Source organism: Ambystoma mexicanum, chromosome 12 (genome assembly GCF_040938575.1).
Source record: "Ambystoma mexicanum isolate Mex_15411 chromosome 12, UKY_AmexF1_1, whole genome shotgun sequence".
NCBI lineage: Eukaryota > Metazoa > Chordata > Amphibia > Caudata > Ambystomatidae > Ambystoma > Ambystoma mexicanum.
The window spans coordinates 1,050,425,839-1,050,441,168 of NC_090936.1; the positions used below are offsets into that span (position 1 = coordinate 1,050,425,839).

Sequence of the window (15,330 nt, forward strand, 5' to 3'; positions counted from 1 at the left end):
CTGGGTAGAGGAGCAGATGCTGGCTAGAGGAGCAGATGTTGGTCAGAGGAGCAGATGCTGGGTAGAGGAGCAGATGCTGGCTAGAGGAGCAGATGTTGGTCAGAGGAGCAGATGCTGGGTAGAGGAGCAGATGCTGGGTAGAAGAGCAGATGTTGGGTAGAGGAGCAGATGCTGGGTAGCGGAGCAAATGTTGGGTAGAGGAGTAAAGGGTCTGCATGGGCGCATAGGGCATTAGCTAGGCAGGTGCCAGACTATGAAGGCACTTAGAAGTCAGACACAGCTATTTGAAGCCGATCTGACCCTACTGGCATATAATGAACAGAGTGTTAATCATGATCCCATTTCATAAACATGTTAACGGACTGGACTGCAGTCTCTTGAGCAACCTGAAATGTTGGAGTTGGAGACCCACATACAATGTATTAGAGCTTCCCGGGGCTCTCACAGTAACACTATGAACGTCTTTAGGAATGGATGGAAGGTTTTGGTGAGGCTGCGAGAGCCTAAAATTGACACTTTTACCTAACTCTTTAATCTGAGCTACCATTACTATGTCAGCCTCTTATATGAGTTACAGATAGTTTGCTTTAGTGGAAAAAGAAGAGTTTAAATCACACAATCTGGGGTACACTGGGCGTGGGGATATTCTGACCTAAGCTCTGGTGCTGTGCTCCAAGCTCCGTTTTCGAGATGTTATGTTTTATCTTATTTAAGTACATCCAATTCTAATACAACTCGCACCATTGAATAGTGTGGAGAAGATCTTCTCTGGTCAAATGACGCTCACATGTATCTCTGTTTCATTAGTGTAGGCATAAAAACAGAGCCCCCGCATCTCTAATAATCAGCAGAGTTAAGAGAGGGGGGGACTCTGGAATCCACAATGACTGGGCCTGTCACACAATTCCTCATTTTCACTCTTGCGTCTCTATCCGAGAGGAAATAAAGCAGGGTGCAATCGACTTTTGGGTGATTGGTGGCGCTAATGACTTTTTCTGCTTGCTTAGGGCGTGCTTCTAGCCCTTGCTGGTGTGCACAATTTGGTCTTCCTCAGATTCAGCACACAAAAAGGACTTTTCCTTAGTCTACTCAGAAGCTGGACTGCCTTCAAGTAATTACATCTTTTGGTCAGCACTAGAGGATAGTGCAACAAGGACAATATTTTTCATTGTGGTGAAGGCATCAGAGTCGTATGTGTATATGTTATGAGGTCAAACATAGGCATTGCTAGGAATGGAGTGGCTGCCATGTCAGAACCAGGCAACAATCTAATAAGAATATTGCTTGTCTTTGTTCAGTAATCATCCAATCAAGGTGTGAATGAAGCCGCCAGGTCAGGATCAGGCAAACCCTAATCGATTAATCTTCCGCTGAACGGATGCAGTAAACTAAAGTGTTGCATGAAAACATGATTGCCAATGGCTCACATTACATGATTAGAGTGTCCAGAGGTGTCGTCACCACCTTTCAGGCAAAAGTAAAAAGGATATTGAAATATCTAATATCTACAGCCTTGTGAAAGTACTCAGCCTGCTTCCTCATTACTCTATTTCATGGGTTTGATACCTTTGGCTCGCTGGATGTTTCAGACTACAGTTCCCATCAGCCCTAGCCAACATAGTCAATGGTGAGGGATCTTGCAAGCCGTAGCCCCAACAAATCTGGAGACTCTCAGACTTCATGTCCCTTCGCAATTTGGTCATACATCATTTTGGTAACTTTCAATACACTCATGATGTACAGTTGGCGGTATTTTCCAATATATATATACTTTTGCTTCCTAGAGAAATGTGTGTATGTAAATATCACACCTGCTATGAGAAGTTCTACATGATGAATTAGATGGTCATCAGCTTCATCACTTAAGAACACTTGGCAAGAATAGTTCCCAGCATCGGATGTCCTTAAATCGCTCAGTAAAAGAGACATGTTGCCTCTGGGGAACTCCAGAGGAAAGAGCTGTGTCCTGCCCTGGAATCTGTCTTCCTGATGCTTTGGGTGGTCTCTGCCATTGTAGAAGCTGTGCAGAACCTCTGGGTTGGAGAAGGTCTGCCAGTGGATCACAAAGGTTTCAAGGTTAAATTCTTCGATGCGGGGAATTAGGCAGGGCAGGAGAACGTCCCCATGTAAGGCTCCTTCAATTGTGCAGGACACAGAACCTGTTAACGCAGGAAAAATAAAATTGCAAAATCAGTTATAAATCACATGGGCAGTTGTACATATAGTGGGCCTGATTTACAGATTTACAAAGCGTTTTTTAGTCGGATTTTCCGATTAAAAAACGCTTTTGTAAATCAGCCCCCAAAAGGCTAGATTGGTTGGAATGGTTACTCGAAAAAAGCTAGAACATTATAGCGCTCTCATTGATGAACCATCACTTTCTATTGGATGGACACATGCAAACTTTGTTCTCACAGGAGGAGCAAACTGTTAGCAAGGCTACAGTTAAGGACGCCAATAATCAATTTGGAGAACTCACACACTCTCAACGAATAATCATGCATGCAAATAGTCACGTAACGACCTTAGGATCAATAAAGTCTCACCCATACGAAGGTGCCTGACTCGGCCGCAACAATGACTGGCCCTGTCATTCACCATACTGCTGGAGAGCTGTAAGCCAAAGGCCATTATTCTGTGCCAGTAAGATAGCTGAGAAGGTTACGCACCCATGGCTGAGATTTGTGAGTGATATGCAGGTGATATGCAGATCTCCGGTTTGAGTCCTGTCTAGTCTGAATCAGCATTGTGTCCTACTAAGGCCAATAAAATGAGTACCAATTTAAAATTCTTAATAATAAGTGTATATACACATTTCCTATGTAAATTGCTTCTATGTAATGTGCTTCAACAAAAGTGTCACACTAACATTATTATACAGATGATTGCTAAAGTGATTTTAGTCTTGCAATGAAAAGAAATGGGCTTTACGTAAACATCCAAATTGTGTTGGGAAATATAACGTATTGGTTACATCTTTTGCAGTGGATTAGTAACAAAACAGTCATTTAAAAATGTGTTGGAAACATTTGCTTTGCATGCATTTTTCCTCTTATCTTTTCTTGAGGGGAGGAGGTGGGGGTTACTCCCTCAAGTTGGCCTCCATGCTGAATTTTCACTACTCTTATTTTACTTATTCTGTTTAGAACTGTTGTGCTGTATAGTGAGCATTTACAAACACGTTTTTCAAAGCATATTAAAGAGAGAAAACACATGGTACCAGAGGGAGGAGTACAGATAGCATTGCATCGAATCAATTGTAGGTAAGAATATTTTGCAATATTCCTCCATGCTAAACATATGTAATCAAATGAATAGAAAGCAAATCTTGAACAATAGAGGCAGGAGAAGGTCTTATTAGAGCAGGCCTCAACCAGACAGTAAGAGATATGTAACTTTAAAAGAGCTTGGTGTCAGCTCCTACCTGTGTAGAACGGCAGGAATAGGGAGATGCCAGGCAAATGTCGTTTAGAGAGGCAGGGGGTATTCGCTAGAGTAAATTAAAGGTGCTGTCTAGGAGGTCGGTGGGCAGTCCCTCGGGTAGTTTGCTGGTATCTATGGGGGAACCCAATGCCCGTATTTCCATTATTTAAACCATTCCTATTGTTTTACTCACGGTAGCTTTTACAAAATGTTACACACCCACAAGTGATTATTTAAATAGTCCTTTTCCAGGATTCTTTATATTTAATTAAAGAAAGGTGTGGGTGGTTCCTCTACTGAGAACGACCATGTGTCAAATTCCCTGTTTTATGGGATTTCTCCCTCTTAGGAGGGTCTACAACCACGCTTTAGCTCACTACATCCTTCACAAAATATCTATTTGCATATCAATCTGGTCCCACCCACAAAGGCAGTCCAGCACCAAATGTTAGTCAACTCTCCTCTGAAGTGTACCATCAGCAAACCCAGACAGGTGTTTCGGCCATTTTGGGCCTCAACAGTGAGGTGACACTGAGCCTCTCTAAGGCACAGTGGGCAAGGGGTCCATGTCTGGATTACCCTGGGTAACTTAGGCTGAACTCCCAAGTTTTATTTTTTTAAATATGTTTATTTTAAACTGAGGCAGAGTGACAACAGTACAATATGAACAAGGCATGTAAGGCAAATCCATAACTCGCTTCCAATTCCCCAACCGCCTCCCCCCATGGCTCTTGGTCTGGGGATGCTTCCCGCTAGTTTGTATTTTCTGTGCCTGCTTCGGCTATGTTCCCCTTTCAGGGAGCGTCTTGGTCTCTCAAGGCCCGCTGGATATTGGTAGGCTTGTGGTTTAATGCGGGAAATTTCTGGTCATACTCCAGCACTGGGGCCCAAATGTTCTGAAAGCGGTGGAGGAACCCGGCCCTTGCCGCTGTTACCTTCTCTGCGATTAGTATGTCCCATATTTTCCCCCACCATTGGGAAATATGGGGGCCGTCCAGGGCTTTCCAAAAGCAGGCAATCACTATTTTCCCAGCCAAAAGGCATTGAGTCAGCAGTTTAGCTCTGTTTCCAGAGTGTGGATAGATCCCGGGAACCGGGGCACCCAGGAGGACGAGCTCAGGCTCCAGCGGGAAAGCTAACTGGGTGATCTGTTCAATGGTGGCTAAACATAGTTTCCAGAATTGTTGGATCTTTGGGCATGTCCACCACATGTGAAAGAAGGAGCCCTGTTGGCTGCACCCTCTCCAGCAAGCGCCATCGAAGGACTTGTTCATGTGATGGAGCCTGAGGGGAGAGTAGTACCAGTGCAGCAGAGTTTTGTAAACACATTACCTATTGGTGACGCAGGTAGATGACTTGTGTGTTCTGGTCCAAATATCTACCCAGGCCTGGGCCTCAACCAGGTGTCCCAAGTCAGTATCCCACTGGGCCATACATTGAGTTTTTGAGACCAGGAAGTCCCCTAGAAAACATCTGTGCAGGGTGGAAATCCTGCCCCGGGCTGGGAGTTCCTTGAGAGTTAGTTCGAGGGGGGTGAGAGGGTGCGTGCTGCCTGTAGAGTTTGGGGCTGGGAGCACCAGTGACGTAGCTGAATGTACGTGAACCTGTCTCTTTCTTGGAGTCAAAACCTTTCCTTACATTGTTCAAGGTGCAAGGTAGGTTTACCTCATACAGCTGATCTAAGGTTTCGATGCCTCCCGCTATCCAGTTTTGGAAGTTTCAGGGGTTCTCCCCGGGCAAGAAAGTCGGGTTGTGAAAGATTAGGGATAGGGGGCTCAGTCCCCTCGGGATTCCCGTATATTTCAGTGCCCAATTCCAGGAGTTCAGCGTGTGCTTAGTCGCCAGCAGGAGTCTTTCCCATCGTTCTCTAAGAGAGGGCGGGATGTGTGGAAGAAACCGCAGTGGGAGCAGGAGCCATGATTGTTCTAATTCCACACATCTAGGGCGGTCTGGGGTTATTTGCCATGTGCAAATGTGTGCTAGTTGTGCAGCCACCCTGTAGTTTAGTTAGTTTAGTTAGTTTATTTATAAAGCGTGTCCGAACCCTCAGGTAGCTGGGCGCATAATCATGTGCACAGCAGAGTTACATATGCAGGTCACGGACCCCCAGTCCGCCCAATCTTGCGTCCCCTAGCATTGACTTTTGGGGGATCCTGGCTTTCTTACCTCTCCAGGTGAACTGAAGCCTTTTCCTCTGCAGGTCGCGGAGGGCGGGAGCTGGGATTGCAACCGGGAGGGAAGAGCAGGCGTAAAGGAATCTTGGGAGTAAGTTCATTTTGCAGGCCGTTATGCATCCCATCACGGAGATTTCTTCGGTCGCCCAGCGTTTCAAGTCGCCTTCTAATTCCTTGAAGAGTCGAAGAAAGTTGACCTGATATGTGTCCTTCAGGTTTGCGGGTACATGGACCCCTAAATAGGGAATGGCCCTCCCCTTCCATGCAATTGGGCACATCAGGACCAGTGTTTCCCGTTCTTCCGGAGAGAGACCCACTCCCAGGGCAGCCAATTTGTTGAAGTTGATGGAGAAGCCGGTGACCTCCCCATAGCTGGTTATTTCAGACAGGGCGTGTGCTAGTGAGGAGCAGGCCTCCGACATCGTGAGCAGCATGTCATCTGCATATATGGCGATTTTGTGCTGAGATGGACCGACCTGGGGGCCCTTAATGTGGCTATTCAGTCTAATCTTCTGGGCGAAGGGTTCCATAATAAGTGCGAATAGCAATGGAGATTGCGGGCAGCCCTGTCTGGTTCCGCAGGTCAGAGGGATCGGGACGGAGGGTGAATCATTGATCCTGAGGAATGTTTTTGGTGATTTATAGATAGCCAGGACCATTTCTTGGAATGCCGTGCCAAACCCAAAGGCCTCCAGGGTAAGACTCATGAAGGACCAGTCCACCCTATCAAAAGCTTTGGTGGCGTCTAGGGCCATCAACACCAGCCCCTGGGAGCTTCGGGAGGCTAGGTCCACCAGGTTCAGGGCTCTGCAAACGTTATCACCTGCGGATCTGTTCAACAAAAAGCCTGCCTGGTCGGGGGGAATTATATCAGGTAGTATGCTTGATAGGCGGTTGGTGAGAATTTTGGAGTATAGGTTAGCGTCAATGTTCAGCAGGGCTATAGGCCTGTAGGAGGCCAGGTCTCTCGGGTCTTTCCCTGGTTTGGGTAGGAGGATGGTGATAGATTCTTGCATTGAAGGGGTCACTGTTCCCGTCTCCCTGAAAGAGTTGAAGAGGGCCACCAGGGGGGGAACCATGTTTGAAAATTTTGTAGAACCTAGAGGAGAATCTGTCAGGGATTTAAGGGACTTAATGGCTTCCTCGACCTTCTCACCTGTGATCGGGGCCTCCAGGCTCTCCTTAGTCGAGTCGTGTAGTCGGGGGAGGGCCGCTTTCCGCAGGTATTCTTTTTGTTTAGTCTGGTCCCGCGTTTGTGCCGTCATTACCTAGACCAAATGGACCGCCGCTAGGTGTTGCTTTTTCAGTTCCGCATACTGTATCACCCCCTGTGGGTCTCGCAGTCCGATGGTAGTACTACTGCGTTTTGCTTTAGACAGTTTAGCCACAAGTAGCTTGTTCGCCTTGTTGTTCTTCACATAATAGAATTTGTCTAGCTTTAACCATGAGCTGGGCGGTGTGTTTGGTGTAGTGGGCCTCCAGCTTCTTTTTGGCGATCCAGATAGCTCGCTAAGTCTTGGGAGACCAGCCTTTTGAACTCTAAAGCTTTACAAATTAAACAATGGTATACGAGCCCCTCTACTGAGAAAGTACATGGGTCAAATACCCTGTTCTATGCGATTTCTCCAGTCAGGTGGGTCTACAAACACGTTTTAGCTCACTGAGAAATATTAATTTGGATATCAGTTTGGCCCCACCCACCAGGGCAATCCAGCACCGAATTGCTAGGCAATTCTCTGCTGAACAACAGTACCATCGGCAACTCCAGACATGTGTTTCGGCCTTGTTGGGCCTCCACAGTGAGGCGAAGCTGAGCCTCTCTAAGGCACAGTCAGAAAGGGGTCTGGGGTTGCTGTTGGTACTCTTGTTCAGAGGAGAATTGCCTAGCAATTCAGTGCTGGACTGCCCAAATGGGGGGACCAGACTGATATGCAAATTGGTATTTCTCCTATGTGAAAGGTAGAGTGAGCTAAAATTTGGTTGTAGACCCTCCTGAGTGGGCATCTTCCCAGAGAACAGGTTATTTGGCCATGATTGTTCTTGGTTGAGGGACTCCCTGACCATTCCCTGAATATTTAGGAATTTGGGGTTTCACCCTAAGTTACCTAGGGTAATCCAGACGTGGACCACTTGCTCACTGTGCTTAGAGAGGCATAGCTTCCCCTCACTGATGAGGCCTGACTAAGCTGAAACACATGTTTGGGGCTGCTGTTGGTGCTCTTTTTCAGAGGGTAATTGCCTAGTATGTGGGTGCTGGAGTGCCCAAATAGGTGGAACCAGACTGATATGCAAATTGATATTTCTCCTGTGTGAAGGGTGCAGTGAGCTAAAACGTGGTTGTAGACCCTCCTGAGTGGGCACTTTCCCATAGAACAGGTTATTGGGCAGTGTGTTTAATCGGTAGAGGGCCTCTCAGACTTTTTTAAAAAAATATTTATATTTAAACCTGCATTTTCATTCTGTGTTTTGTTTTAAAGGAAACCATGTTCCCCCACTAAAAAAGTCATGCAATTCAGTTTATTGTGAAATCTATCGATTCTATTAAAGATAATAATGTGGGTTCTTGTGTAGCGCTTCATGTGTGATAACTCCCACTCCCACTTCTAAGTGCTCTAATGGCAGGTGTTATACCCCAAGTTAATGTTGCTTCATTTATGGACCTCAGAAGAATAAAAAGCTGGGTTGGTTTTCCCTGTCGATTCGAGCTTACAAAGTGCAGTCTGGCCTCATGTGAGGTGAGGGCACTTACCTTGTAAACCATACATCATATATAACAAGCACACGTCCAGAAATACATGATAATACATGATAATATAACATTTCAGTTTCTCTGTTATTTATTTAAATAGCTGGTATGTATTCCTACGCTAAAATCTATGAATCACAATGGTTCATTGCTTCAGTGCACATCCCAATCTGTTTAAGGGGATTCGCCCTTCATCGTTATGTACAAATCCATATTTTGCTATGGCGCGTTTCACCAAGACATGCTCTGTCCTCTCACAGAATTGTATTGCTGTCCTCACATATCTTATACCAAATGATTTCAACCCTGGTAGAAGCCTGTTTTTCCTTTCAGCTTTGTGTGTTGGACACAAGTTCACAAAATGCATCAATGCTTTGCAACTATTCTGGCCACAAGGGGTGGGTAACTTGTTCAGATGCTGTCCTGACACAGGATCTTATACATTCACCAAACGGCTGATAACCAAGTCTAAATCTCAGGTGTGGGTCACATGAAGTTTAAGTGCAATTCTCTGGCGGGCAAAGAGTTCCTTCACGTGCAGTCAGCGCCCTTTTTTCCCTTGTTGATTATCACCTACATTACCCAGTAGAGGATTATAATTGTAGCCAACTCTGCTCTTGTGATGGCCTGCAGGTTCGTCTACAAGTGCCCAGGGGCGTGATTTTGGCGTTGCCAGGGGTCACAGTTGTACTCCTGTTGGCTCAGCTGCGATCCCTGGGCCCAGGACAAAACATTTTTTAAAAAATGTATTTAAACACAAACTGGCTGCTGGCGACCCTTGTGTTACAATTATGAGCCTTTGGGAACAATATACGTAGAATTCACGGCTCCCAAAGCGGCTGGTGGATGGGTTGCCATGCTTGAACATCGTGCAGCCCAGGATGTCAGAGGACAGATTTAAAAAAAGTTTTGCATATGAAAGTTATGTGCATGAAATGTGCCTAGAATGGCTGTTGGTGCTATATACGCTAATATGAATGCTACATATGGTGATCCATTCTTGTATGAAATGCATATCATATTACAGTGATATCATAACCATATTTTTGTTAGTGTACTGGAACAATGCTATGTGATGCCACTTCCTGTTCTGTCAAGGCGTGAAAGGTTGTGTGCAATCACTTCCCCTGATATAACCTGGCAGTGGGCTGAAATTACATCACTTTTTCTGATGTTATCAGAGGTAAAGGGCTGTGTAATGTCACTTTCGCTACCCCTGGCATTTTGGTGAAATTACACCCCTGCAGGTGACCCAGATCCAGGGTCATGAAAATGTCTCTAATGTGGGAGAGCAATCCGAATCAATTCCACCCGACAACTCATATATGGTGATTTTTAATGATCCCGTCTATGATTACCCATTAATAATGATTGTAGGGATGTCCTTTGTCCCACGGATCAAAACCCCTGCTCCATTTGTAAAGTAATGGAAGGAGCAGAAGCTGGCACACTAAAAGAGAGATCATGTATATTGAACTGTTTGCAACCTACCTGACCCCCAGATGTATGCACCATACGGTGCTGCCGATGACGCCTCGATAGGGAAGCAGCCATGGTTAGGCAGAGCCATTATCCAAAATGTGCTGACAACGTTAGAATGTTAAACATATTATGCAGTAAAGAATCTAAACTTGTTGTAATCTGCTGTGTTCATGGCACATTGGCAGACAAATGCGTCGCTGGGCAGTGGTCGAAGTGAGCGGGAGCGGTGCTCCTCTACTTTTTTAAATTACCTTTTACAGCTCCTATACTTTTATTTGAAAAAGAAACCGTTCCGGAATGGTTTCGTTTTAAAATAGAAGTGTAGGAAGAAGTTGAAACTTGCCCTTTCAGTGCTCTGCACTGAACGTTCCCTTAAACAGCAGGTGCAAGTGTTTGATGGTGTGTATTGTGTGTGGGAGAGGACGTGATGATGGAGGTTTGTGGGGAGTCGGTGCAGGCCAGCAGGGAACATAGTTCCACTACTTCTTATCGTACACTTCGACCACTGTCCCTGGTAATCAGAGGCATCCACACTCTCTTATTGAGTTACAAGTGCCTGCCTTTAATCCACACATTAGCAACTTTAGTTCAACGTCCATCATAGATTTAGACTGATTCAACGTGAACTTAATGGCCGCCATTTTAGTCCCTTCTAAAAGAACTGCATCATCTTTATAAAGTAAAGCAGGGGTGGGCTGGCCAACATGGCTTTTTCCACAACGGGATGGCATGTAACCACACAATGTTATGCTGTGTCTGCCAGCGTTACCTCTACAGGGAGTCCCTTGGTTGATACGGACGGTAGCATGGCAGTGTCACCCTGCATAGCAGACAAATGCAGAAGCTAATAGTAAAGGTGCGCCGCAGAAAGAATCAGGGCACCTCATAGATATAAATAGTAGTACAGTTGAAGATGAGATGTGGTATTAGGTCTATTACTGATAAGCTATCAGTGCTGGAGAATGGTGGATAGGCTGGAGGCAGCCCTACAGAGTGCAGCGACTCGAACAGCACCTGAGTAAGGAGTCACCTTTTGGAACTGTCATTCTTGAACCCCCAACCCACAACCTTCTTTCTTTCACTGTCAGCTTACTTCTCTTCATCTTCCTGCAGCTACGGCACCCGCTTCAGGTGTGGAGATGGTGCATCCAGCTTTGTGGGGAGTTTTTGAGCAATCCACATGCTGTCTCTTGAATTGCCAGCTCATCATCTCATCCAGCGTGAAGAAACCCCAGCCAGGTTTCAGCATCTTTCTTTAACTGATGTTATGGAGACACCTTACCATCGGGTGAGGGGAGGTGGTTAGTTACAGGGAGGTGGGATCTGAGGGTTTTTGGTGAAACTCACGTAGACTTCTTGGAGAAACAACCAGAGATTCTGGACCCTCCCACAATCACCTGACGAACATATGACAACACTGTCAGTTATTCCCCGGATGGGACAGGTCCCAGGAGGGCCCACTAAGCAAAGCACCTGAGCAGGTTAGAGTGAGGCTTATGGTGGTGATCAGCTTGCCAACCAACATACTATGGATGGTGAAGTGAGCACCTGGGGTCTCCATCTCTCAGGCAGCCTTTTTCTCTGAGCCTAAAGTTCACGCCACCCATAACCTGCTTATTATAATGAGTTGAGTCTCCAAACTTCTCTCTACCTTCATCTTTCAATTCCCAGGTCTTTGCTGCACATGGTGCACAATGCATCTATTTAAGAAGATGAAAGAAGGGGAGAGAGAGAAAGATAAGGAGAGAGAGAGAGAGAGAGAGAGAGAGAGACAGAGAGAGAGAGAGGGAGAGAGAGAGAGAGAGAGATTACAGCGGCTAAGTGAGAAATGGAAATGGCAACTGTTTGCACAGGCCTGTTCTGTGTGTGCAAGGAGGATGTTATGGAGGATACCAGGACGTGTTCCCTTGTTGGACTTTACTTGCTTTACTAAAACTTTTAAAATGTTGTTGTGCCTTGCCATGACATGCTAAATCATGTTATGCCATGTTATATGTGATTTGATTGCATGCACCCCTTTCTAACCTGCCCACCATTCGATATTCTACTCTACCTGGGTGATTGTAGAATGTAGCCATTGTATGGAATCTAGATGAATGCAGAATGTAGCCATTGTATGGAATCTAGATGAATGTAGAATGTAGCCATTGTATGGAATCTAGATGAATGTAGAATGTAGCCAATGTATTGAATCTAGGTGGATGTAGACTGCAGCCAATGTCTTGAAACCAGGGGAATGTAGAATGTAGCCAGTGTATTGAAACCAGGGGAATGTAGAATGCAGCCAATGTATTGAATCTAGGTGAATGTAGAATGTGGCCACTGTGTTACGTCTAGGTGTATGCAGAATGTAGCCATTGCACTCAAGCAAGGTGCATGTTAGAATGCAGCCATGATATCTAAACTGGGTGCATGGGGCCACTGAATTCAATCTAGGTGATTCTAGAGTGTGGCGGAGGCATTGAACCTATCACGCTCCATGCTTATGGAATTTAGCCAAAGGCACTGCCGACGACTCACACTCAGCTGCTATCATACAATACTCTAAGACACTTTGCACAATACCTCTGCCATAAAAATGCAGCTGCCCATCACAACACAAATTGTAAAGGTAGCTACACACATAAGCACTATCCCTCTCTCGCATACCCTCTCTAGACTACCTCTCATCGCCCATCCACATGCCAGCTAGACATGGCTGGCTAGCACGGAAATTGGCCATCCCTTCATATTCTAGTATTGGCCAAAATGCACACATGCATACTAGCACTTCCTCAAATTTCTCATACCTGGACTTGGGTCCCTCCGATGGCGTTCAACTTACAGCACGTTGTGACATACCAATGGTGAAAAGCGCTATAAAAATGACGCATTCCCTTATATTAAATTATAGTGTACTGCTCTTGGATGGCCCAATCTGATTCTCTCTGCAGGGGTTTGCTCCCATGCCTGCCACTGTAATGTTGCACTTGTGTGTCACACTGTACATTTTCCCCTCTAAGGTTCTGTTCCCTGGTCTACCATTGTGTACATGCCCCTTCCTGCCCAATTCAAGTACTGCCATTCTGTGATTTGCTCTCTGATTCTCTTTGTAATTCATTTCACTGGCTCCTAGATATCGCACTTTGAACTCGTAGCTTGCTGAGTTGTTCCAAGAGACTCCACCAGGACTCCACCCTCTTTGGGATCCCTACTCTTGTTCATAGTAGGGATCCCAAAGAATTGGAATTATTCTCACCCACTGATGCATGCTCGATGTTTTCCATTCCTCCCGGTGTTCTACTACTCTCATAAAGGACCAGTATCTGAAGACTGTCCACTGCCAGAGATACCAGCCCACTCCAGGGTGCCCCAGGACATCTCCTTACAACTACCTTTTCTGAAGGGCATCAGTACCGTGATGTCTTTTTGGTCACACCAAATGGATGCTCAAAGTTGCCCACCGGGCCCTACACTAACTTCATTGCACTAACCTTCTGAACCTCTACGATCAAACACTCCATACATGTATAACAACTAAGCCACTCCCACACGGCTATTGAATATCCCTCCTGACAGACTTATGAGAACAGAACGCAACACTGCTTACATATCACAGTCCCGGCAAATGTATCCTAGCACATTGGCGTACATAGCTTCCCTCTGGACACACCTAAAAAGACCTTCACACAAAGCTCAGGGTACTTTTGATCTCCATGAATCAATACAGTAGCAAAACACTCTTGCATTTCTCGTGTCTTACCATTAACCTAACCCCCTCCTCCATTTCAGATATGCCAGAGTGCCTGGAGACCATGCAAATGGCTTTGCAGCACGCTATAAAACTCAACAACACAACATGAAATTAAGCAGGTACTTGGAAACTTGTCAGAGCATAAGGCAGCCAATTGCGGACTGCTGGCTTTTTTTGTGTATAGTATGAGAAGCACGCATTGTGCTTATTGTGGATTACCCTTTACCTAAAAAATCGACAAAACATGCAAGTATTACTTAATCATGCACAGTGCCGAATGTGTTGTAACACTGATATAACCTCACATGCAAGAGAAGTGGGTGATGAAGGTGGGTGCATGCAGTCATGGATCACAATGAGCCACTTTTCCACTGCACGCAACCAATATGTAAGGCACCAATATTAACATTCAGCCAAGCCAATTAAAATGCACACAAAGAACACACCATTTAAAAGGGATGAATTTAGAAAAACAACTCCACGTTGTGCCAACTGTTTTTCAATTGGGAACATGCAACCACAACACTACTGCCCTTTTCCGTGTCTATTCAGAGAAAGCACCCACATTACAAATATTGCATGCTGGTGGGTACATCTGGAACATCACATTTATTTTTGTGTTCTATTAAATAAAAATGGTATAAAGTGTATACATCACATCTACAGTAGGTGTATAGTAAGGATGAAAGTACCTACAAATATTATTAACTTGCAAAAATGCATAAAAAGCTTGCCTTTATGCATCAAGCAGCAATCGATACAGATTCCCAATCACAAAAAAGCATGAATGCAGCACAGATTAAGCGAAGGCGGTTGACCATTTCCATGTTTCAAGCAGCTTTCGGAAGGTCATGAGGTTGCAACATTAAGCGATCATGAACGCGTACCACCAAGAGCCTGCAGGGCCTGAAATAAGCTTAGCCAATGTAAAGGAAGAGTGGGGTGCAGGGACCTGGAACCTGGAAAATAGCTGTCTTTGGACTCCAGAGACCATCTGTCCAACTAATACACATTGATCGATGCCACTTAACTGGGTGAGTCCCACCATATCTGCAAGGCTGGTAATCCTAAAGAGGATTTTTCCGCTAAGACTAGAGGGATCCTATTAAAATTTCCCAGCTCCACACACCAGCCTTGCAGCAGAATGAAGAACAGGCTTCAGATGAGCATGAAAGTTATAGGTGTACCCAATGAAAACAGAATGGCCACCTCATTGTGTGTTGAGGGTTCCAAGACTAAAGGTGAGTCCTCAACTGCCTGCCTGATTAAAGGAAGGCCCTACACATTAGGCCCCTGCTTTCCTACCTTTTATCCAAAATGAAAGGTAGAGTCACTTTTCCCAGCCATAGGTAATGCTGTTTCTGTTGGTGGGGGATTGGTGTCAGCCCTTTCATCCTGGATACCAAAGGCAGGGAACACCCCTTTATACACATCATCACACGTGTTGCCGAAAGATGAGGGTAGGTAGCTGATAAAATGAAAATGAAAATGTGCAGTACCTGGCACCATGAGACTTATGATGTACACTACAACGCTCCACCAGACATCGCTTTCAGCCGCCATTATGTTTTCTTGAACCAGTGCCACGAAAAGTGAATTTTCTCTTCTGTCTATTCTTCAAACTAACCTGTAGAAAGTTAAGATCACTGGTGAAACCAGTTCTACCATAATCATGTAACAGTTCACATTAGCCATCATATTTACTAAGACGAGGCGGTATGACATGCAACTTCCACACTGTCCTCATAAGGGATTCCATAACCCAATTGGTT

The 15,330-nt window shown here is 45.3% G+C and overlaps 1 protein-coding gene across 2 annotated transcripts in view; it reads right to left on the reverse strand.

Annotated features, from left to right (window-relative positions):
• Positions 1–15,330, reverse strand: part of LOC138514228 (NLR family CARD domain-containing protein 3-like) — a 159,130-nt gene that overhangs the window by 69,805 nt on the left and 73,995 nt on the right. The window contains exons 2-3 of one of the 2 annotated variants that reach the window (XM_069629576.1): positions 15,058–15,185; positions 1,812–2,159 (exon numbers count right to left, since the gene is read on the reverse strand). In XM_069629576.1, coding sequence (XP_069485677.1) covers positions 1,812–2,159; positions 15,058–15,121 — 412 coding nt within the window. In that variant the 5' untranslated portion in view covers positions 15,122–15,185. The remainder of the gene's footprint in view (positions 1–1,811; positions 2,160–15,057; positions 15,186–15,330) is intronic. The other variant, XM_069629577.1, reaches the window with a different exon arrangement.